The sequence below is a fragment of the Bison bison genome, unplaced genomic scaffold (assembly GCF_000754665.1).
Source record: "Bison bison bison isolate TAMUID 2011002044 unplaced genomic scaffold, Bison_UMD1.0 scf7180017864479, whole genome shotgun sequence".
Classification (NCBI taxonomy): Eukaryota; Metazoa; Chordata; class Mammalia; order Artiodactyla; family Bovidae; genus Bison; species Bison bison.
The window spans coordinates 2,831,770-2,855,618 of NW_011495039.1; the positions used below are offsets into that span (position 1 = coordinate 2,831,770).

Here is a 23,849-nt window from a genome sequence, read left to right on the forward strand (position 1 = left end):
ATATATATATATATATATATATATATCCCGAGGACATCTCTAGGTATAGAAACCAAATATGTTTCTAGGAATTTTATGTTTTACATTGAAGTGTCATAATTTATTTAACCTTTATGATTTTGCACTTTCTTAAGTATGTACACTCACAAATCTGAACACAACACAAATTTTTAAAGGAAATGGATCAAAATGATTTTTATACTTCTGTTGTTTATTAACATCTTTAACCGAAGGTTATTTCAATGTATGGCAAGTGTATCAGAAGAAACATGAATTGTGTCTCTTTTCCCCTGGCCCTTGACATATCTGATTAATATGTGAGAAGGAGGGATGGATTAGCAGGTGCAAACTATTATATATATAGAACAGATAAACAATAAGATCCTGTTGTATCCTATAATAAATGATAATGGAAAAGTATATGAAAAAGAATATGTATATTCATCATATATAATGAACATATATATGACTGAATATATATGCTGCTGCTGCTAAGTCACTTCAGTTGTGTCCAACTATTCGTGACCCCATGGACTGCAGCCCACCAGCCTCCTCCATCCATGGGATTTTCCAGGCAAGAGTACTGGCGTGGGGTGCCATCGCCTTTTCCACTGAATATATATATTCATTACAAATAATGAATATGTATATACATGATTGAATATATATATATATGAATCACCTTGTTATATACCACAAACTGAAATACCATTGTAAACTGACTATACTTCAATTTTTTTTTTTTTAAGAAAATACACATACTGTAATCTTATCCAGTGTTCTTAGTCTAACCACTTCTCACTGGAGCAAAATTTTGAAGCTTGCACAAACATAACTTTAAAGATTAACATATTTTTCACTGAGATGATTTCACTCTTCTTACAATCACTCACAAAGATGTTCTATTCTTACTTTGGTTGATGTGATTGTTTCTGTGTATTTGCAGACTATGTTCAGGAGATACTGAAGATAAGGGCTCCCTCCTAAACAGCTCACTCAATATTCGTATCTGTGTCCAGAAAGAAAGCACACACATCTGGGAATGCATACACCTGGTAAAATGGACAACTGGAAACAAAAGTGGTGCCAAATGTTTTCAATATAAATATTAAAAATATGTTTAATGGTGATATCAAAATCATTTCAAACATCACCATCTATATATAAAGACAATCAACAAGAAAAATGTTATTGTCTTGCCTCCCTGATTACCTAATGAAATAAAGCCACTAGAAATATTATCCTATTTGGTTAGGCCTCATAAAATTATCAGAAGCCAGTATAGTGAAGGGGGTGTTTTTGATTTCTTTCTGGCTGTGATTCACAATAAATATAACTTCACAAAGATGGCTTACACTGCTCGCCTACTCTCCGATCTATTATTCTCTTTTCATTTCTACTCCCCTCTACTTTACTTCAGTACTTTTCTTCAGCATTTTTCTTCTCATTCCTTTTTTGAAGGTCTAGATGCCCCAAATTTACTTCATACCTCACCAGTTTTGGAGGATGGTAGCATAAACGTAAAAGATAAGTTTACAACATGGGATTCAGGGTAAGGCAGGTATTGCTTCTAACACTTGCATGTTGTGTGAACTTAGTATATTCCTTCTCTTCTCTAAGCTTCACTTTCCTCAGATGTAGAGGGGATATCATCATTATATCACCTTCAGAATTAAAAGGATGTCTGGCAAATAAGTTCCCAATTAATGTTAACTGCTTTATGAACCGTAGAACCCAAACGTTTCCACTGCCTGCTCAGGGCTCAGCAAGAAAGGACTGACTGTATTTTCCTCAGCAGAAAACACTTTTGTTGCTAATAAGGAGATGGGACCAGGCAGATTTATCTTTTAATGAAAATGTCTATGTGAGGATTATTAGAAGAGAGAAAGAAAGAAAGGGGGTGGGGGTGAGGAGAAGTGATCAAAGCAGAAAGCAATGAACAAAAAGGAGATGATAAGCGAAGAGTTTTAGAAGACAAGAGGGTTGGGAGAAGCTAGCCTCCTCAATCTTGGAGACTGTCTCTTCCAAAATCTGAGCAAAGGAAACAATGAAATTGAGTAAAGAAAGGATGAGAACCAATATTTAGACCATGTCCTTAGACTTTTGCTTGAAATATTACAAAATTCTAAGTATCAGATTTAAACCGCCAAAATGCATTCCAAAATGAAATATATATGACTTATTAGTTATTTTTTCAGAGTATTCTTTACAACTCTTACTTTATAAATAGATAATTAAAAGTTACCTAATTATGGGCATGTATATATAATTATCCTTTGAAAGTGGGGGGCAAGAGTCTGAATGAAATATGTTGGTTTGAAATAATAAAGCACCCTAATACAGTAGACTAATATCTACTGAATTTACATCCATAAAATGAGTAATTCTTCGGGCTATGCCTATTTTTTCTCTCAACAAATATATGAACCTGTTCTAGAAATGTACCATTCATTGTATCTTTAGTGACTTGCTTTCTAAAATACAGAAAAATCTCTCAAGGTAATGAAATAATATTGATAATAATATTTAGAATTAAAGCATTAGGCTGCTAAGTTTTCCTTTTCATCAATCTTGGAAAAGACCTTGAATTAAGAAATGAATAAGTTATAATGAAATTTCCTTTCATCCTTTGCTCCTCTAAATATCCACTGATCTCACACCAAAGCATCTTCTAACCAGGTTAAAGTCCAATTCTGTATTCACATTTGGCTTAGATTCAGTTGAGCTAGAATTTTACACTGCCTGCCAGTCAACCTTATCATGAACTTTCATTATGTGCATGTAATTAATTGGGTCCAATGAACAATATCAGTACTGAGTTATAGACTCTTTTCCCCCGACCATATAATTAGAATATAATTACCCACAGGATATCAGAATGATGCAAAACCTTTCCTCTAAATGCGCCCTCATTAGGAAACAAGTCTCAATGTACATTTATTCAATCAGTGTGAATTAATTAAAATGTTACTGAAATAAAAGAGGGCAGCGATAAAAAGTATCTGATATCTATTAAGAGACTATTACTTGAGCTCTGCATGCACTTTATATTTAATCCCATTTAGCTCATGTAGGAACTTTGCTGTGATGTTACATACATCCAGCATGTTAGGAAATCTGAGTAAATGAGTCATGTGTGCCATTATTTCTGAAAAGAGCATAATACAAAATGCATATACACATCTTAAAGAATCTGGATAAAATGCCAGAGGCCCATTATTCCCTGATGAATCCATAAATTTGTTATCATCACATGGAACATATTGGGCGGAAAAAAATTATTTTTAACTTGAGTATTCAGGCAATTAGGTGTTCATCTCATACCTTTTTATTTAAGTCTCATCTATTTATTCTAATCTGGCTTAGGAGATAATGGTTGGAAAAGCACTATTTTCTTTTAATAGAGAAGATATCCTCAATTACTCATGCTAGATCAAGTTCCTTCAAATGTATATTTCCTTTAAGCAGAAGATTCCTGTGTACCTAAGGATATATTCCTTGTAAGAGTACATATAATATCACATCACATATTCTGATTATACAAAATATGGAAAAAATAGCAAATGCATAAAGAAGCCATAGGACATAAGATGCATATCCCACAAGAAGCTGCGGATTCACATAAAGTCATTCTTTCTAAAAGCTATTTATCTTAGTTAAATACCTGGCATAATGTCATATACAATAAAATTTTACTGAATAAATTAAAAGATAAATAACCATCACACAAAGGAATACTCAGGATTGTTCGAGAGCAATATCATAAACAGCAGCAAAAAATTTTAAAGCTATGTAGCATCTCTGTATATTTAAGATAAGCAGAAAATGTTAAACCTTCTATGCTACATAATTCCTCAGACATTTTTAGCTTTAGAAGTAGGTTTAATAAAAGTTTATCCTGGTAATCAAAATTCAGTATTCATACTTACAAATAAAATTTGTAAGGAAATTTGTAATGGAAATTCTGAATGAGCTCTAAGATAAACTAAGCCATCTACAAATTGCTCTTTTTCATACATGCTTTAGAATTAAACTCCAACCAATCTGTCAATATTGATAATTACAGCTTACTTTTTACAAGATATTTTAACTTCATAAATTATATATTGGTAAATGTTCTGAATGCATGTTATATTTTCAAAATGATATAATGCTTCATTCAGATATTAGATTGGCCTCAGGAAAATCCAAAACTGAAAGAAATAATGGACTCATTCTTGCTAAGCAAGGAGATTATCGCATACTAGTTTGCTTTATTTTGAATATAAAAGTTTCTTTAGAACTTCAGTTAACAGATATGCAACAATGGTTGCTTACTGAAAATGCTGCGATTTGAGTAGCATTAACTGAAATAGCACAGGTACTAATAGTAATCACCACAAAAAGAACAAAAAAAAAATCTAATATAATATGAATAATTTAAAAATTGCATCTTGTAGTATACATGAATTTTGAGAATTAAGAAAATATTTATAATATTTCACATGAACTACTGTGCTACTTAAGCTATATTCTTAAAATCCAATTTTAAATATATTAATATCCAGGGGAAAACATCTTAATTCTCCCAGAATTTTTAACTGTTTGCTTAAACTCTCTACTTGCAATACCGCTTTAAACATTAGGCATTTTACAGTACCATCTATTGGATACTTTATATAACTACAATAACATAACAGTCACAAGTTTTTCAAAGTATAGTAATAATTATAAAATACCTCAAATGCCACTCCAGAAATACCATGCTAATTTGACATTCACTAATATTATCATGACACACTTCAAACTCAGTTTTATTAGCTTATAACAATAAAATTCAATGATCATTGGTTAACTACAATTTTTTAAAATATAAGCTTCATTATTGCATATTGATCTGTATTTAATATTTCTATCGTTGTGTGATATATTTTATTCCTGACTCAGGAAAGAGAGTGACGACTGTTTGGAATAAAAGAGCTGACTGTTATTCATTAACTCAGTAAATATTCGTTGAGCACCTACTATATGTCAAATTGAATTAGGTGCTAGACATAAAGAGATACACCATTCCTGGTATATTGGCTTTGAGGCCTCTCAAAGGAAATTTAAAATGTGACATTGAGTATTCAGATCTAAAGGGTATAAGGGAGAACAGATATATTCAAATGCGGTAGTTGTGCTCATGAAATTGGATGAGGTAATTTATAGACAGCATAATGACATGAGAATATAACTTAAAATGGGCATCTACACATATTTAAGAATAGAAAGAGAACTAGGAATTTAGCGATGTGGATGTGTGGCTAGAGAAGCAGAAGCTAGTAGAAATGCCATACTTGAGTTTGACAGAATATGACAACAGAGCATTTCAAATACTGTCAAATACTGTCGAGGATTCAAAACACACCCTCCTTGGAAAGGGTGTCTCGTAGATGCTGCTAGCAGCCCAAAGCAGATCCACCTGAACAGGGCATCGATCCCCAACTGCTCTGAGTATTGACTGCTGAGAACTCCCAGCTATCCCATTTTCTGCAGAATTATCCTTTGCTCATTGGAGCAGGCTCTCCAGGGAGCACCTCCTATTCTGCAGGAGGCCACAGCTAATAAATGACTGATACAGGTTACAAAGGGGCTTCTCAGGTGGCACTGGTGGTAAAGAACCTGCCTGCCAGTGCAGGTAGACATAAGAGATATGAACTCAATTCCTGGGTTGGGAAGATCCCCTAGAGGAGGAAACGGCAACCCACTCCAGTATTCTTGCCTGGAGAATCCCCTGGGCAGAGGAGCCTCGTGGGCTACAGTCCACAGGGTCACAAAGAATCAGACACGACTAAAGCCACTTAGCACGCACACATGGGTTACAGAGTGCCACCCCCTTGTTTTAAGAAAAATCCTATGATATGATTTTGTCTGAGAACCTTCAAGATTTAGGCCAAGGTTTAAACTCTCTCTGTGACCACCTCCTTGCTCAAAGCCTGCCTCTTTCTTCTTCTGCTTTCTCCTCCCTTAAAGATTATTTTTGCTGAGTCATTCAGTCATTTCCAACTCTTTGTGACCTCATGGACTGTCGCCTCCCTGGCTCCTCTGTCCATGGGATTTTTCAGGCAAGGATAATAGGGTGGGTTGCCAGTTCCTTCTACAAAAGATTATTTTTAATAAAGAAATATTCCTCTCTATCACACACAACTAAACCGAGTTCATGTCCTACTCCTTGGGAATCCAACTAAAAAGAGTGCCATTGGATTTAGGAAGGCCAGAGTAGTTTTAGACCCATTTTACAGTCAGAAATTAGAATAATGTAGGTTGAGGAGGAAGGAGGAAATTTGATACACTGAATGTATCTTTACACCTGCAGATATCTATACACTGAATGTACACCTGCATATACCTGTGGCTACATTAAGAGGCAGGAAAAGACAACAACCATACATAAATATGGAAAACAGTATTGCACATGAGAAAAAACAGCCCCTTCAGCTGGTATGGGCTCTTTGACAAATACACAACTAAGTGTATAAACAGCGAAGTTCAAGTGCTGGGCTCGAATTATAGTGCTGTCAAATGCTACCTATCATAAGCATGTCAAACTGCACCTTGTTTGAGATTTTTTCAATTGGAAGCTTGCAAATCAGTATAGTATTCGATTGTGACTAATACCATAAGGGGAAAAAATTGGGGAGTTCTAGGAAAGAGAGAGCAGACAATGCTTGAATGAAAGTAACTGGAGGACTATAGGCCTTGGATAACTCAAAGATGTTGGAGAACTGGTAACCACATGACATAATTTGAGAATATTAGCGGTAGGGATGAAATAAGAGTAATGTCACAGGAATAAAACAAGAGGTGATGAGCTGTATTCCTCTAGAACTTGGGTTTCCTTGGGTAAATGAGAAGGAATTGTTGAAAGTTGCTGTTAGTGTTAGGAACAGAATTTAGAATGATAGATTTTATCATCTAGACTGAAAAGCAAAGAGTAGGCATGGAGGTCTCCGGCAGAACTAAACTATCCTTATTCCATATTTAGAGAAAACATAGGTTGAACTAAGACTGAGTTAAAAAAAAATCACTGCAGTATGCATTAAATTGATGTATGGACCAAAAGTTATATATAAATCAATTCTGGCTCAGGTTTCAAGTGAAAGTTGAGAATAGACAAGTTATATTTAACAGTAAAACAGAAGAAAGCATGTGTATAAATACTTCATGAGTGCCACCATTTCACCTAGAATCATTAAAACCACAAAAACTTAACCAACAAAGGTTACCTTTGCAAGGTGGATTTATTCTTAAATGTCTAGTGGTGAAGGGAATCATTTTTACTGAACTCAAAATTTAAAATGTAGAAGAAAGGAATGATATAAAGCATGTATTTCTACTGTAATGAAATCAGATCTGTATATTTGTCCTGTAAAGAGTCAGACACGACTGAGCGAATGATCTGATCTGATCTGAACCTCAATCTTTCTTTGGGGTAGGGGTGGGATTGGGGCAACAAGCAGAAATATCAACACTAAGATGTTTTGGGGAGCTTTTAGGACAGTTGGGGGCAATTTGATCTTACCAATGTTTAAAGAGAATAGACAATTTTCTAATCCTTTTCAGCAATGAGCAATATCATTTCAAAAAAGCTTATTTCATTTTTCAGTGTGATAGTCCTATTTATAAGCTTTAAGTCTTAAAACTATTTTTTAGTTATTTGCATTATTTTTACAAAACAGGGCTTTTTGTTATAATGCTTATGTTTATCTTGATTTGTAAGTTTTAGCCTTTACCATTTTCTAAAGAAAATTTTGACTGGCCAAGGCTGTCAACTTTTATTTTTCACTTTAGGAAAAGAAATCAAAAGGCTTTCAAAAGGCAACAATTAAATCCTCAATCCATGTTTGATTCTGGAAAAGGTGGAAAGTGGAATTTATCTTAATTTAGCTTACTATATGGCTATAGAGTAATCTCAACATGCATAAATTCCAGTAGCCCCTACCAGATTGGATATGCAACATTCATCATATTCCACACGATTACATATAGTTCAGTATGTTTTATACCTTCTTCCAGTTCTTTGTAACTCCTAGAGCTACTATTCCATCATTTTGATCACTGTAGCTTAAGTAAATATAATCTTAAGATTTGTTAATACAGGTCTTTCCTTACTTTCCTTCCTCAGAATTTATAATATGTTTGTGCACATTTATTCTTTTTGGCAAACTTTGGAATCATTTTGTCAAGCAAAAACTATTACATGGAAATTGCATTAGGTAGATGAGTAAATTTGAAGAAATGTAGGTTTTTTCAAGATGGCACAGCGGTAAAGAATCCACCTGCTAGTGCAAGAAATGTGAGAGACACGGGTTCATTCCTTGGGTTGGGAAGATCCTTTGGAGAAAGAAATGGCAATCCACTCCAGTATTCTTGCCTGGGAAATCCCATGGACAGAAGAGCCTGGTGGGCTACAGTACATAAGGTCTCAAAGAGTTGGACCAGACTGAGCACTCACTTTTTAGTTCAACTTGATTTTCTTCAATATATTTAGACATAATAGTTTTAATTTTTTGTTTAGGGGGTAGTTCACACACACACACAAGGTCTCTTCCTATCTGCTCATTCTCTTTTCATTGTAGGAGTTTCTTAACCTTTTCCTCCAAATTACTGATTCAATTGCTCTCAGTGCTGATTTTCCCTGTGTAGATACTGATACATTTTAGTTTCTGCTAAGGCATTACTTTTTTTCTCCACATATTTTCTTGACCTTCTAGATATCCCTTTCAAATCAGTATGCTGTGAAAGAGATGTTTTATTTAGTATTCTTGGTCATGTAACTTTATCAGCATTTTCATCTGTCTGATTGCTCCAATCTTTATTTATTACATCCATCTACCTTTTAACTGCTATGCTTGTTTATTTACTTATTGCAGAGTTATTACTATTTTATTTGGGCAATAGGTAGACTCATTTACACTAAAGTACACTTTGGCCGCAAGCCATCAGTCTGCATTGACAGTTGTTATAAAAAGTGAAACCAAAGGAAACAAACACTATCAGACTGATTACAGTAATATTACTACAGCGTAGTCCCATACCAATACGATCTCATATGGAAGAAACTAATTTGGAGTCTCAGTACTAACACTAACAAAAAGAAGAGTTTCCTCTAAGAGAATCATTAGTGTTTAAGGTGTGAATGCTGTCAAATCGATATTTTCCCCCTTTTCTGAAGGCTACTAAGTAACTCAGGTACAAATTTTTAAATTATCTTTGTCAACTTTTTAGGATACTTTGACATAAATTTCTAAATCTAACAATTTGGCACAAACATTACGTTTTATATTACTGCTCACTGTATATTCATATAAGTTGCCTAGAATATTGTTGGTAATAAGTTGTCAAATAATAATTCACTAATAGATAATCTCACATCCTCACATTAGAGTCAGGCATACACATGATATTCTTTATTTTGAGTCTATTTCATAGATTTTAGGTTTTGAATATTTTTAATGCTTCATTTTTGTCTACAGGTTTTAGATTTCAATCAGATGTTCAAGTAACTGAACTTCCAGTATATCCCATATTAGTCATTTGTTTTTTTGTGGGGTCGCTTGTTTGTTTTTAATTTTGGCTGTGCTGGGTTTTTGTTGCTTTGCACGAGCTTTCTCTAGTTGCAGCAAGTGGGGGGCAAGTCTCTGGCTGCAGTGCATGTGTTTCTCATGTGATGGCTTCTCTTGTTGCAGGGCATAGGCTCTCGGCATGCACACTTCAGCAGTCGCAGCACATGGGCTCAGTAGTTGCAGTATGTGGGCTCTAAGGTGCACGAGCTTTAGTAGTTGCAACACACAGGCTCAGCAGTTGTGGTCTATGGCCTCTAGAGCCTGGGCTCAGTGGCTGTGGTGCACAGCTTAGCCACTCCGAGGCATGTGGAATGTTCCCAGAGCAAGGACTGAACCCATGTCCCCTGCACTGGCAGGCAGATTCTTATCCATTGTGCCACCAGAGAAGTACCAGTGTTTTACTTTTGACAAAACCAAAAAGGTATACATTTGTCTCTTTAAAAAAAATGTTATAACTTGCTCTGGATACTGTAATATTTTAGACATAAAATATCATGGAAACTTGTAGGACTATTTCTGCAGTCCTATTAAAAATAAACTAAAAACATTTAGTCTCAGAAATAGAATTCTACCATAATCACTAGGTAAGAATATAATTAACTATGATATATTAACTTTTCTTCTATATTAGACCTTGCCTATGGGTATACATATTCTGTATAATATAGCCTAAGTTAGCATAAAGATGGGTTCTTCAGGAACCAATAGAACTAACTAAGACAAAGTAATATATAAATGGTTAACCTTACAAGTACAGATGATGGAATCATTACTAAATGATGCTGGGTCCTTTTCAGCTTTCTTGTACTATATGGCCCTTTAAATGAAGACTATGCACAAACAAAATGGATCTACAGATATCTTATAAACATTATAGCTCTCTCCAATAATATATCCTTCATTGGATTTTGAAGCAAAAAACCACAGGCAAAAAATATAGAACATTCAGAATTTAATTTTATGTATGTAAAAAATAAATTTAAAAAAGCTGCTCTCCTTTATGAATAATATCCTGAAATTGAATCTGAGTTAGATTTTCAAAATATGGGGAAAAATGAGATTCCTTCTTGCCTATCATTACTCTGATGACAATTATGAATTGATCTATAATGAATATTAATTAAATGAATATTAAGTAATGACATTGATGAAACATTTATTGAGCACTGACAATGTGCTTTGTTCCACTCTTTAGACAAAAAGTGAAAATTACATAGGCACAAACCTATGGTACCTTACATAAAGAATTTTCAAGGAAATGGATGACTTTAGTAACTGTGGTTAAGGTTAAAGAGGTAAATGGAAAATGAAGCAGCTGAAATGATGTTAAATAAAACGTGCAGCAAGTCACATCCTTAGCCAACTGTTCACACCTCTCTCCCAGACTCTCTACACTTCTGTGCACTCTCTGACTAGTTCAGGAAATAAGGTTAATGAGAATTCAATAGCTAACATTCGGAATCACAGAGAATTCAAATATCTCCCTCCTTGTTTTAATGAGCTGATGTTTGGTATTGAGGTTGTTGCTATTAACAGTCATTGGTTAGGGTTAAGTGAAAGACGGGACAGGAAGAACTCAGAATCCTGGGACTGTGACAAAGAAAGCGTATGTGATACTTCCACTCCCTAACAGGCCTCTGACATCACTGGGGAGTAAACACATGCTCGAAGGAAAGATTTAACATACTCTCTGCTATTTAAGACTTCCCATATCTACAATGCATAATTTAGTAGAATTCTTATAATAGTGGAAGAGTAAGAAAGATCGGAATAAGAAGAAAAGTTAATAGAGACATATGGTTCTCTGAGGCTGTTATACCTAGAGATACACAGATTGCCGCCTCAGCAATACCATGACTTGGCCACACTGCAAAGTCACAATAAAGAAGAGAAAGGTAGAATTAGAATCATATGAATCAAGTCTAAAGACTATGTTTAAAACCTATATTCTCTCAGTAGTTTTGCTTTCCTTTCTCTGAGCTAACAAGTTTTATTATTTATTTTGTTGGCATTCATAAAGGTGAATTTACATAGGATATTTAAAGGTGATATTAAATAGGATTCATAAAGGTGAATTTAAATAGGATATTACAATAGAGAAAATGTTCCAGGAAGAACACACCCCAATTGGTCCAAAGAAGCATGTTGCTGAACCTATTCTTTGTTTTATATCACTTCCCGTCAATGAATACTATCTTTACAGTATATTCTGATAATATTATGTTTGTTGAAAAGTAAGATAAAATAGTCCCACCAAATTAATCTTTTAAATGTTTAAATAAGGAATCAGTTCAGTTCAGTTCAGTCACTCAGTCGTGTCCGACTCTTTGTGACTGTAAAACTAGTGTTTGACTTTAGGATGCATCTCTGTTCTGTATTCCTGATTTGGAGGTGTGTTCATAGTACAGAAAAAAACAAAACAACCGTGAAATCTGATTCATTTGCAGAAAAAAATAAGTTTGTTTGGGGAAAAAGTAATACTTTGTAGTTCTGATTAAAGAGCAACTTGGAAAAGACACTCTTCATAAAGATGTTCACTAAAGTGTTATTTATAAGATCAAAGTAAGAATTGCAAATATGCTAAATATAAACATTGTTTCAACTGAACCATATCTTCAATTAATGAGATATTATACAACCATTAATAGTGATGTTACACAGTATGTAGAAATACATAGACACTTAATGATGTCAGTTTATATGTTAAAATAGGATGGTACATGATATGTCAAGGCTAATTATAAAAATGCCAAAATAAACATTTAAACATCAACAGGTGAACTTAAGTAGTGGTCCTGCTGCTGCTGCTAAGTTGCTTCAGTCGTGTCCGACTCTGTGCGACCCCATAGACGGCAGCCCACCAGGCTCCCCTGTCCCTGGGATTCTCCAGGCAAGAACACTGGAGTGGGTTGCCATTTCCTTCTCCAATGCATGAAAGTGAAAAGTGAAAGTAAGTCGCTCAGTTGTGTCCGACTCTTAGCGACCCCATGGACCACACACAGCCTACCAGGCTCCTCCATCCATGGGACTTTCCAGGCAAGAGTACTGGAGTGGGGTGCCATCGCCTTCTCCGAAGTAGTGGTTCTATTGATATGTTAATAATTGTTCTTATATAACTGTTTTAGAGACTTTTAAATGTTTTTCTAGTCATTTCATATTATTTTAATAAGTTATGTACAATAAATGCATACTTCTCATATAATAAAGGGTTAACACTCATTTTCTGGTTCAACATAATGGACTTTACCATCCTCTGAAATTAATTTATCTTGAAATAAAATCAAGCCCTAATATTCTGTTCTCTGCTACGATCTTCTATCCTCTTTCCCTCATTTTCTTCCTCTGTTGGTGTTTTGTGATTTTTTTTCCCCTCACAACCTAGTCATTGTACTCTCATACCTCCTCTGCTCTCTGCTTTAAATTTACTGTAATTGAATTATCTTTCTAAAACACAAATCTGATCATGTAGTTCTTTATTTATATTGGATAAAGCCCACTTCTTTGACAAGAAAGGTCAAGCTTTTCAGCATCTCAGACTTTGTCTTGTCTGTCTCTCCACACCTTGCATTTATTCATAAAACTTAATAAACATTTTGCTGTTTCAAGATCTCACCCTGTGCTCTCTTATTTCTGAGACTATCCATATAAAGCTCACTTTGCATTTGCTGGCCAAATCCTTGTTTTTTTCAAGATTCAGCTCAAGCATCTTACATTCAAGAAAATTTTCATTTACTCTTTGAATTACCCGCAGAATAGATGAAGATTCTGCTCACTGAAAAGCCCTAGTAAGCCAAGATTTACACACTGGAAATGTAATCTCCTTGCCCGTCTTGCCCAACAGAGTCAAAATTACAGTAAATAAGAGAACAGTTCTTATCTGAATTTTTAACTTTGGTGACTTCCATAAAAGTCAGTGGAATAAAGGAAGAAAGAAAGAAGGAAAGAGAAGGAAAAACAAGAGGAATCTGGTGCTACAGCTATTATAAATAAAAATAATATACATTGTTCATCAACAATGATCTGAAAAACAATTTAAAGGCATAGTCTTAAGAGTTACATGAAGAATGGATACTTATATGTACTATAAATCCAGATTTAAAGTAATCAACATTACATAGTCCCCATATTTTATCAACTTTACCAATATATGTTGATATAGAAAATTACTAATTAGCCCCTTGTTAGAGAATAGAAGCTTGTTTTTATTTTTTTTAATTTTATTTTATTTTTAAACTTTACATAATTGTATTAGTTTTGCCAAATATCAAAATGCTTGCTTTTAAATTCTAATGTAAAGTAATTATTTTATAAAGAGAAAATTAAATCACAGAGCTAAATATAATAGAAATGATTTTTATGGTGATCTGCTTTTGCTGTTCAAATAAAAAGTTAAAAAAGCTACTTCCTCAGGAGACATCGCAAGTATGCATTTGTTGACAGGAGCAGAATTAATTGAATAAAACCCTAACACAAACTGAAAATTATTATAAAAACACATGTAATCATAGACACTCAGCCTATCATTAGAAAAAAATACATAAAATTTATAATTAATGTAAGACTAGCAGTACTCTTGCCTGGAAAATCCCATGGACGGAAGAGCCTGGTGGGCTGCAGTCCGTGGGGTCGCTGAGTTGGACACGACTGAGCGACTTCACTTTCACTTTTCACTTGTATACGTTGGAGAGGGAAATGGCAACCCACTCCAGTGTTCTTGCCTGGAGAATCCCAGGGACGGGGGAGGCTGGTGGGCTGCCATCTATGGGGTCGCACAGAGTTGGACACGACTGAAGCGACTTAGCAGCAGCAGACCATAGTTCTAGGGAAGTATCAAATTTAAAGCTTCCACTGTAAAATTATTCTGAAAATCAGATGGACTCTATTTGGCCTATTCCATTGATTTCTGGGACCTAAAAAAATTTTGTACTATCAAAAATAATTTGAGAAGTACTGAATGAGACCATTATAGTGAACAAAATTTGTGAAATGGATAACAACAGACACAGATTAGCACACTGAAATAAATAACATACAACTGAGCATCACAGTCAAACGTCAGTATAAATTCTATTCTTCTTAAGGATAGAAGATGAAACATGATAATAATACTAACCTTCAGAGGTTATTAAACGATGATAAACAGAGCGGAAAGGGACTTCTGTTAGGAAATGAAGGACTCTCTAAAAACATACCTTTTTCATTACAGTGGAGCAGCTTCATAGTATTTTTTTAAAGCCTTTCAGTGTAGGTTGATGACATAGGGGTACAAAATAATTAAAGCAAATAATTTAGTCCCTCTGAGGGACTAAAACATGGGCCAAATCTGCCTGGGTTAGGAGTAAAACTCATGAAAGAGTGGGCAATTTTCATGCTCCTCAGGTCATGATTTATATGAAATTATTACCATTTTTACATTGACATTTGAGTGGGATTGGGAATCTGAGATTTCTGAGAATCATCTGAAATAAGAATCAGGAATGCATTTTTTATGGAGTCCATTAAAGGAAGAACATCTGTTTTGACTATCATTTGGTAAGGGTTAATGGCTTTTTCTAGAAATTAAGCTGCTGATCAAGAGCCCTGACTAACTGGATTGGATTGGATTCACTTTCCAGTTGTTTGGAAGTGAGATGAGGATAGACCTTCAAGAAATCTACTTTGTAAACAGTTCTGAATTATCTTCAGTATGGAAGTAGAGACAGAATAGTTCTAATCATTTTAATTTTTTTTTTTTTTGCTGGGAAATCCTCAGAGAAAGCATTATAGGTTCATAAACACAGTCACAAAGAACGTAGATAACTTTTACACGATGAAGCTTCTTTTGATCGTATACTTAAAATATGCTAGAAATCAATTGCAATTCCAGAAATCCATGATTATATTTGATATATGGAATCATTGATTACATTTCTATTTCAATTTCAGAATAGTTGGCTTTATTTTATGGAAAGAGACACTATCAAGACAAATTAACTGTGGAAGTAATTTTTAGTGTATGCTTATAAAAGCATGTCATCAGTGCAAAGAACATGCTGACTTGGCTAATCTTCATAACAGGTGAGCACATATCTATTGAATCATTAAAGCTAATAAGTATCTGGGAGAGTTTGGGGCCTGAGAAGAGAGGTATAGAAATTTTAAAGAATAAATGAATAAAATTAATACCTGAAGGGATGCTCTAAAATATAAAACTGTTGTTACTGACCTTGACCTAGAAGTATGCCATTAAAATGCTTCAACCAGAGATAAGATATCTAATCTGTAGTAAGTTTACATTGCTCATTCAATAACCGATTCCTGACAACAGAGTCAAAGGGATTAAAAACTTCAATAAAATGTTAGGTTTTAATTCTTCATTCCATATTTTCTAGAATGAGCTATAAATAATGCTATTGACCACATTGCTACTGAGTTTGAAACTCACATGATCATGAGAAACTGAGAACTTATATTTTTTAAGAAGAAAGTTGTCATTAGAGAATAAAAAATATTGTATTATGTGTGAGGACTAAGGATTTTCTTTCAATGAAAGTTTAAAAATTCCAGTAGCAGATACAGTGTGAAATTATTCCTGGGAAGTTATTGAAAGTTCACAAATTAAAAAGCCTCAGAGTCTATCACTTGAAGCATATTAAGCAATTTTGTGTGCAGAACAACTTTATTAATTTGTTTAAAGTTTTAGTATTTAAATAGCCAATGGGTTTAAGAATCAGGTACTAATTTCATGATCAGAAAGCAAACTTTAATTTCTACTTAGCAAGGCAACAAGGCAAAGTGATTCAGGCCAATTTATTGACTTGTACAAAACCACAAAGGCTTTGGAGAGCAGGTATACTTAGAGAATTTCAAGCTTGATTTCTAGCGTGTAAGATGGTGTGTAAGCGATTACGTAGAGTGATTCAGTTAAAGAGCCTTGTTTTCCTTGCTAGTTTGTAATTCAAATAGGAATCACTAAAAATATTTTAAGTATTTTAAAATATTTGAGTAGAAAAATATTTTATTGTGTTTTTGAAAGTGGATCCCGGAAGCAGTGTGGAGAATGCAAAGAAGAGGCAATTCTATAATAATTCTACTAATATTAGGAAAATTCTGGAAAACAATCTGCGAGTAACATATGAGACAGTTACAGTTGGGTTGAAGGCAAAAGAGAGAAGTAAGAACATCAATATAGGCTGCCTAGTGATAAATTTGATATTCAAGATGAAGCACCAATGACAATTCTTAGGCTTCTGGCTTGGGAAGGTTGGAAAATGAAGGTTCTAGAAAAGGCCAATAGGAGAAGATCTATCTTGGGACTTGGAGAAAGGCTAGAAATTATGAGCTCAGTGTACAAGCTCTGGAATGATTGTTCTTGGGTTCTAATCTTGGATTGCTACTTCATAGCCATCTGACACCGAAAATTTACTTAATCTCTCTGTTTCTCACTTTTCTCATAGGTAAAATCGAGAAAGTTACAATATTTACTTTTTGGCATCACTGTGATATTTAAATTAATTCATACCTATCATCATCAATAACTGCAACCCCTCCATAACCTCAATTGTTATCTCACTCATTCTTGTAACTTGACATTAATAAGGTTGATTTCAACAATCTTTGATCCCGCTGTAATCCACAAATGTATTTTTTTAACATCCCTTAGTGTACTTTACTCTCCATGTCTTTAACTTCCCTTGTTTCCTAGCTTAAAATCCATAGCCAATCCCTACAATTACTTGCTTGCACACACTCTCAACTCCTTTGATTCCCTCTCCTTTGATCACATTGGGTAAAACACATTCTCATTAAAGCTGACCCATGGCTATTCTACTCCTGGAATTAGAATATAACTGGAGAAATAAGACTGAATATCACCAGAGAAATGTACCTATTCAAGTTTACTTATCTTGTTCTAAATTCACTATTATTAATCCGAGACTGTTCCTTATTCCCTGGCAATCATCTGTTATTTCCTTGATCCACATAGCTCCCATTTTCCAAGTGACTGTTGTGTAATTTCTTCCTGATCCGCAAAACTCTCAAACTATCCTTTTTCTCAGCAATGAGGCAGCTTCCTACTTTTCTAAAGAAAATCTAAGTGCCATTTCGGGTGTTAGCCCGTAAGCACACGTTAGGCTGATGTTCTTTTAAATATATAAGTCAGATCATATTCTCATCTGGTCTGACTTCCGATGTCTTTCACAGTAAAGGCTAACGACCTTAGAATAGCCTAAATTGTCCCTACGTATGCATATGAAAATCTTAAGACATATTTGAAATTCTCTGCTATTATTCGCCCTGCAAAACAGACTCAGTCACTAATGTCTTCAGATAATGTCAGGCTTCTCCTGCCTGAGTCTGTGCTTCTCCTCCTGGGTGACTCCTCTGTCTACAGAGTTCTGTTCCCAGAGAGCCACAATAGCAACTCTCTCACATTCCTCAACTCTTCACTCTACTATTTCCTTGAACTCTATTTTCCTTGAACTCTTAACTTGCTTTCTTATAATTGCAGTTCCAACATTCCTTCTTTTCTTTTCCCACTTTAATTTTGTCCTTTAAACTTTAAATGCCACCAGTAAGTTAATATAAAATTGAAAGTGTTTGTTGCTCAGTCGTGCCCAACTCTTTGTGACCCCATGGACTGTAACTCTCCAGGCTCCTCTGTCCACGGAATTTTCCAGGCAAGAATACTGGAGTGGGTTGCCATTCCCTTCTTCAGGGGATCTTTCCCACCCAGGGATTGAACTTGGGTCTCCCACATGGCAGGCAGATTCTTTACCATCTGAGGCATAAACAGCTACTAAATAACTTACTTATTGCTTTGCTTACTGCCTATTTCCCACCACTGGAATGAAAACTTTATGAAGACAAAGATTTTATTTGGGCTTCTTTCCACTGTTAATACTAAAAAAAAAAAAACACTTTTTGAATGGACTAAGATATTTAGCATAGTAGCTGGTATAATATATGTGCTTAATAAGTAGAAGTTACTGTTACTACTTATAATAATATATCATGCACGTGAACAACATGGAACCTCCAGGTTGAGCGCTTGAGACTCATAAGCAGAGGCTGAACTTAGTACAAATTAACACAATAATGAAATAAATGACTAAGCAAGATCTCACTGGGAAGAATGTTAAGAGCAGAAAACCATGACATGCGAGTGAGGGTAGGGCATATGGATGGCAGCCAACATGGGGCAGGCTGAACTCTTGAAAACCAGGAAAGATATGAAAAGCAAATATCCAGAGAAACACAAGAAGAATCAGGAGAGGGTGGGATAATGGGAGTCAAGGAAGGTAGACATTCATGAAGGATGAGGTGATTAACAGTGCCTAATACTTCAGTTAGTACCAAGAAAATGATAATACAGCAAATGCTGAGATACAAATCATGATAAAAAGCCTTAGGAAGATTTAATGAGAAAATAAATCTTCAGAATCAAAAGTGTCTACAAAAGCAACGAAAGAGTCTGCAAGATTGTTCAAGACAAAACCATTTATTCAACACATGTTCTTTACCTTCGATTCTTTCGAAGAAAGGAAGGATGGGATAATAAAAGATTCTATCTCATTTTTGAGCTTATAAGACTAGAGGCTGACATAAGTAGGTCAAAGAAATAGTCCCCTGGCTCACTGAATTTAGTAGGGTTTTACACAGATAGTTGGATAATAGAATGACATAATAGATTTTTTCCTTAGAGTTAAAATCTGAGATTAAGAATGTGTCTAAACCAGTAAAAATTACTATGTATTTTTTCAAATGCAAATAGATAAAAATTCTACAAGTTCTTTCTCTTTAAGAAAATACTACAAAAGAATAAAAAAAATTAATATGGCTCTCATTAATTTTAATTAATCTTATTTACTACAGGATGTCTTATAATTCTTACATGATAAAGGGAAATTTAGAATTGGTTATTGCTATCCTCAGCAATATGGAGGTATTTTCTTCTTCTTTTTCTTTGCAGTTTGAGAAAATAAAGAGTTTTTAATTTTTTTAAATAAAGGCATTTAAATACATCCAGTATTTTACAGATAATTACAAAATGAATCATAAGTGGGTACAAATTGAGTAATTTGATTAATTTCTAAGTTGACCTTTACAAAAGTATTTGTCTAACATTTCTTAGTTGTTGTTATTTTTTTACATCAAACTGAAGTTCCAGCTAGTTAATTTCCATGTTGTTAAAAAAAAAAAAATGAGAACTGCATTATGGATATAAAATGGTTTGTTTTGTAAAATAACTGTTTCACTTTAGAAACAATTTGGATTTTGAAAGGTAATGTGAATATTATCTTTGAATAGCTGCTTCTCTTTCTATCAGGATTTGCTCTTATCAAGGTAACTTTACTTATGCATTTTTTTCGCTTGTATATTTATTGAATCAAGTAACTGTTTTGCAGGTAGTTAAATTTATCGTTCACTAATAAAACATAAAATACACCTCGTGGCAGTGCACAGCTCTCTTCCAGGTGGGTGTCCTCATTCTAAGTAGCCTCTGGCTTAGGTGAGAGACTTCCCAATTGAAGATACATAATGTGCATCTCCAGCAAAACTGCCCATAAGAATAACTTCATTATTCTGGGAAGCTCGATCTATAAAACACGTAAAATGTGGAAGTGTTCTGCCTATACAATTTCTGGTAAGTACAACATGACTGAGTGATAAAACCTGAGTCAGCTTCAGTTAGAGCATACCTTACTGATAAGTTAATTGTGCCATGAAGGCAAAAGGAAATATAGTGGGCAAAGAGGTCTTCTCTGAAGTAAGGAGGTATTTTAGGTCTACTGAGCTCTGCCTTGATCAATGGAAAATGACCTCTGAAAGCATCAAGTGGTACGGTGCACCAGTTAGTTACAGAAATCCCAAGTCATAGCAGAATAATGAGAAGGAAAAACTCACCAGTACCACTGGACAGATTGTGGTGGGTGGTAAAATATGGTCCTTCAAAGGTCCGCAGTCACATTCAGGTTTCAGATGAGAAGCACATTTATTATGCAGCTAGGGAAGGAGAAAGAGGAAACTATCATTTTGCATAACAACAGCAAACATGAAGCAGATTCTACTTCACCTGAGATGCAGCAAATACATTCAAAGAATTACAAGAACAAACAAATGGGATCATAAAGGGACTCCTACGACATCTGTTCTTATACAGTCTGCCTTAAATAAACTGAGCAGCAACCTCCGTGACCCAGCCTATATTTTCTAATTCTCAGAAATGTTTATATTAGAAATGTCCTTTAGGTTTTTCCCCTGAAAAGCCTGATTCCTTTGACAAACACACATTATCATCCATTACAATCCTTCCTATGCTTATCTGTTAGCATAATCTTGAAATCACTGTGCACTGTGGCTGCTTTTTTTTTTTTGACCCTCCTGTTTTCTCAAAGTCATTCCAAAGTGCACAGCTCAGTATGGGGCATAATTGATCCCATCATTAGTTTTAACTTTCTAATTCAATATGTAAATGTAACCAGAGATTCATCTCAGTGGGAGCAGGATATAAATATAAGAAGATGATTATGATTATAAAAATTTATCTTTATATTGTATTTATCAGCTCTACATTAAGTAAGTGTATAATCATAAGTGTAATTTACTTCTCAACATGTATGAATTTAAACTGATATTTTTATCAAACCTGGCCACAAGTTGAAATTAAAGTATTATATTATGGTATATTAAATAAGTGATTTTTTTTTAATTGAGGTGATAATTCTTATTGGAGCCATATAGAATTGTTAAGGTAATAGTTGTTTAAAGGACCTATGGATGCCTTTATCCCCTACTCCCTATCAATGGAATATGAAATAGTCATGCTTTTAAAAAAATTACAGATGTTAATAAAATAACATGTTTTGTTCAGAACCAAAAAGGAGCGGACTTATTTTTCAGTTCTGAACCAAAAGCTACCCATTTCAATCTTGGTTATATTAATTTCCCACACAAGCCTACCTTTGTAACAGTTCATTAACAACCAAGCCCAGGATCTAATGAGAGTAGATGTGCTGCTGGCGATAAGAGCTCACCTGAGTAGTTCACTACCGAAGGGGTATTTCTGTTGTCCTTGGATCTAAAACATCTATCATGGTAACGTCCTGCCTTGGAATTAAGGCTACTTGTACTGTAATTAACTCACACTAGGCCACAGTACATGAAATAAAAATACCTTTACACATTCATCCATAATTAGCAGTTTTGCTTCTCAGTGACACGTAAACTCCTTATTAAAAAAGTGGTTTCATCTTACCAGGCATTGCTTTGTCAAGAGGCAAGGGGAATTCAAGATAAAGAAGCACTTGGAGCCATATGCAAAATAGAACTAAATTAACAGGCAATCATCTGGCCAATGGAAATGCATAGTTTCCACAAAATAAAATTAGTGACTGGTTTAAATATATTATTAATATATTAGACTTCATCAATTTTCTCAGAATAAATCATGACCCTGAAATTTGGGATTCAGACCAAACAGATTATCAAGTGTTGCAGGTTAAATTGAGTCTTTCCCCAATTAATGTCCTGAATTCTAGTATCTGTACAACATGAACTCATTGAGAACTAAAATCTTTGTAGGCATATTCAGGTTCAATTGAAGTTATACTGAAATAGCTTGGAGTTTAATCCAATGACCGGCTTTCTTATGAGAAGAGAGACATCTGGATATAAAGAGACAGACGTGGAGGCAAGAGGTCATTGACAACAGAAGCAGGGATTTGGTGACGAAGCCAAAGGCCAGGGACCACCGATGATTGGGGCCCACTCTCAGAATCAGCAAAAGCTGAGGGTGGATTCTTCACTACAGCCTTCAGAGGGAGCATGGCCCGCTAACATCTTGATCTTGGGTTTCTAGCCTCTAGAACTATGAAAGGATAACTTTCTGCTCTCATTTTGTAGTGTTTCATTATGGTGGCCCTTGGAAAGGAATGTACCAATTGCTACGAAAACTGAACCAAAAATCAAAGTCAGGCTGTGTGTCTTGAAGGCTCTTTTGTACTGTGGTGTCACAGACAAAAAGCTTCTGCTTTTCCATCCTGCACTACCTATTTAAAACTGACAATGCAAGACTCTAAGATAAAATTTCTGTGTGCACAGAGTGAGAAAAAACTGAATTTTCATGCTTGCAGTGACTGAAGTTTTACATGCAACTCTGAAGGACAGAGAGACAGAATACTGAGATCTTGCCAGCACTGACCACCTACACAAGCTCAGCAGCTCAGCCTCCACCCTGCCTCCATCCCATGCATTTCTAACAATCTGCAACTGATATGGGAAGGGATGACTAACCTCTCTATACAGTTATTTGAGGGTTACCAGATGTAATAAAAGACAACAAAAATAAAATGAATTTAATGACAGCTTTTTGGTATTTAAGCTAGTTTTCCAGCAAAACAAACAAGGAACTGAGCACTCAGAAAGAATTACAAAGTTGTTAAGCCAAACAGAATATCTGGAGTACCTCTTCATATTGAGGTTTGAGGGTTTCAGAGCATAGGTACTGGAACGGGTCCTATGAAACACTGCTCCCGGCATGTGTGCTGCGTGCTAAGTCACTTCAGTCATGTCTGACTCTTGCAACCCATGGACTGTAGCCCACCAGGCTCTTCTGTCCATGGGGATTCTGTCCAGGCAAGAATACTGCAGTGGGTTGCCATGCCCTCCTCCATGGGATCTTCCCAATCCAGAGATCAAACCCACATCTCTTATGTCTCCTGCACTGCCAAGTGGGTTCTTTACCACTACCATCACCTGGGAAGCCCTGGCTTCCCTGCAGAGCTACATGAAATCAGCACGGCACTGCCCGTTTGATTGCCATGTGGTCCCAAGTGGCTATGAGACAGAGTCTTGCAGGAACAGAAGCATGTAGCAGGATCCACAAGGACGTCAGTAACCATATCATCGTCAGTGAAACAGGAAGACACAGTGCAAGAAAATTCTCCTCCTTAAGAAGTCTGTATTAACTAATAACGTATAAGGTACCTTACACTTCGCTTAAGACTGGAATCTGGCAGCTGCTAAATATGTGTGGGTGTCCATCAACATCATGACATTATTTGTAGCTGGAAGTATCAAAGCTGAGGACACCACATTGGAAAATCCTGATTTTTCCACAGTGTGTATAGCAGGGCTACCGCACTGAACATATTGTTCATAAACATACTTGAAGACGAACTATAAAATATGAAGGACAATGAGAAAATGCTTATGGTTCCCAAGACTATCAGGATTAAAAGTGTATTTCATTTTTGCTGTGAAGTTAAAACTTTGCAACAA

The 23,849-nt window shown here is 35.1% G+C and overlaps 1 protein-coding gene across 1 annotated transcript in view; it reads right to left on the reverse strand.

The window, feature by feature from the left end:
* Positions 1-23,849, reverse strand: part of DGKB (diacylglycerol kinase, beta 90kDa) — an 873,198-nt gene that overhangs the window by 562,892 nt on the left and 286,457 nt on the right. The window contains exon 12 of the mRNA XM_010862153.1: positions 20,475-20,573. Coding sequence (XP_010860455.1) covers positions 20,475-20,573 — 99 coding nt within the window. The remainder of the gene's footprint in view (positions 1-20,474; positions 20,574-23,849) is intronic.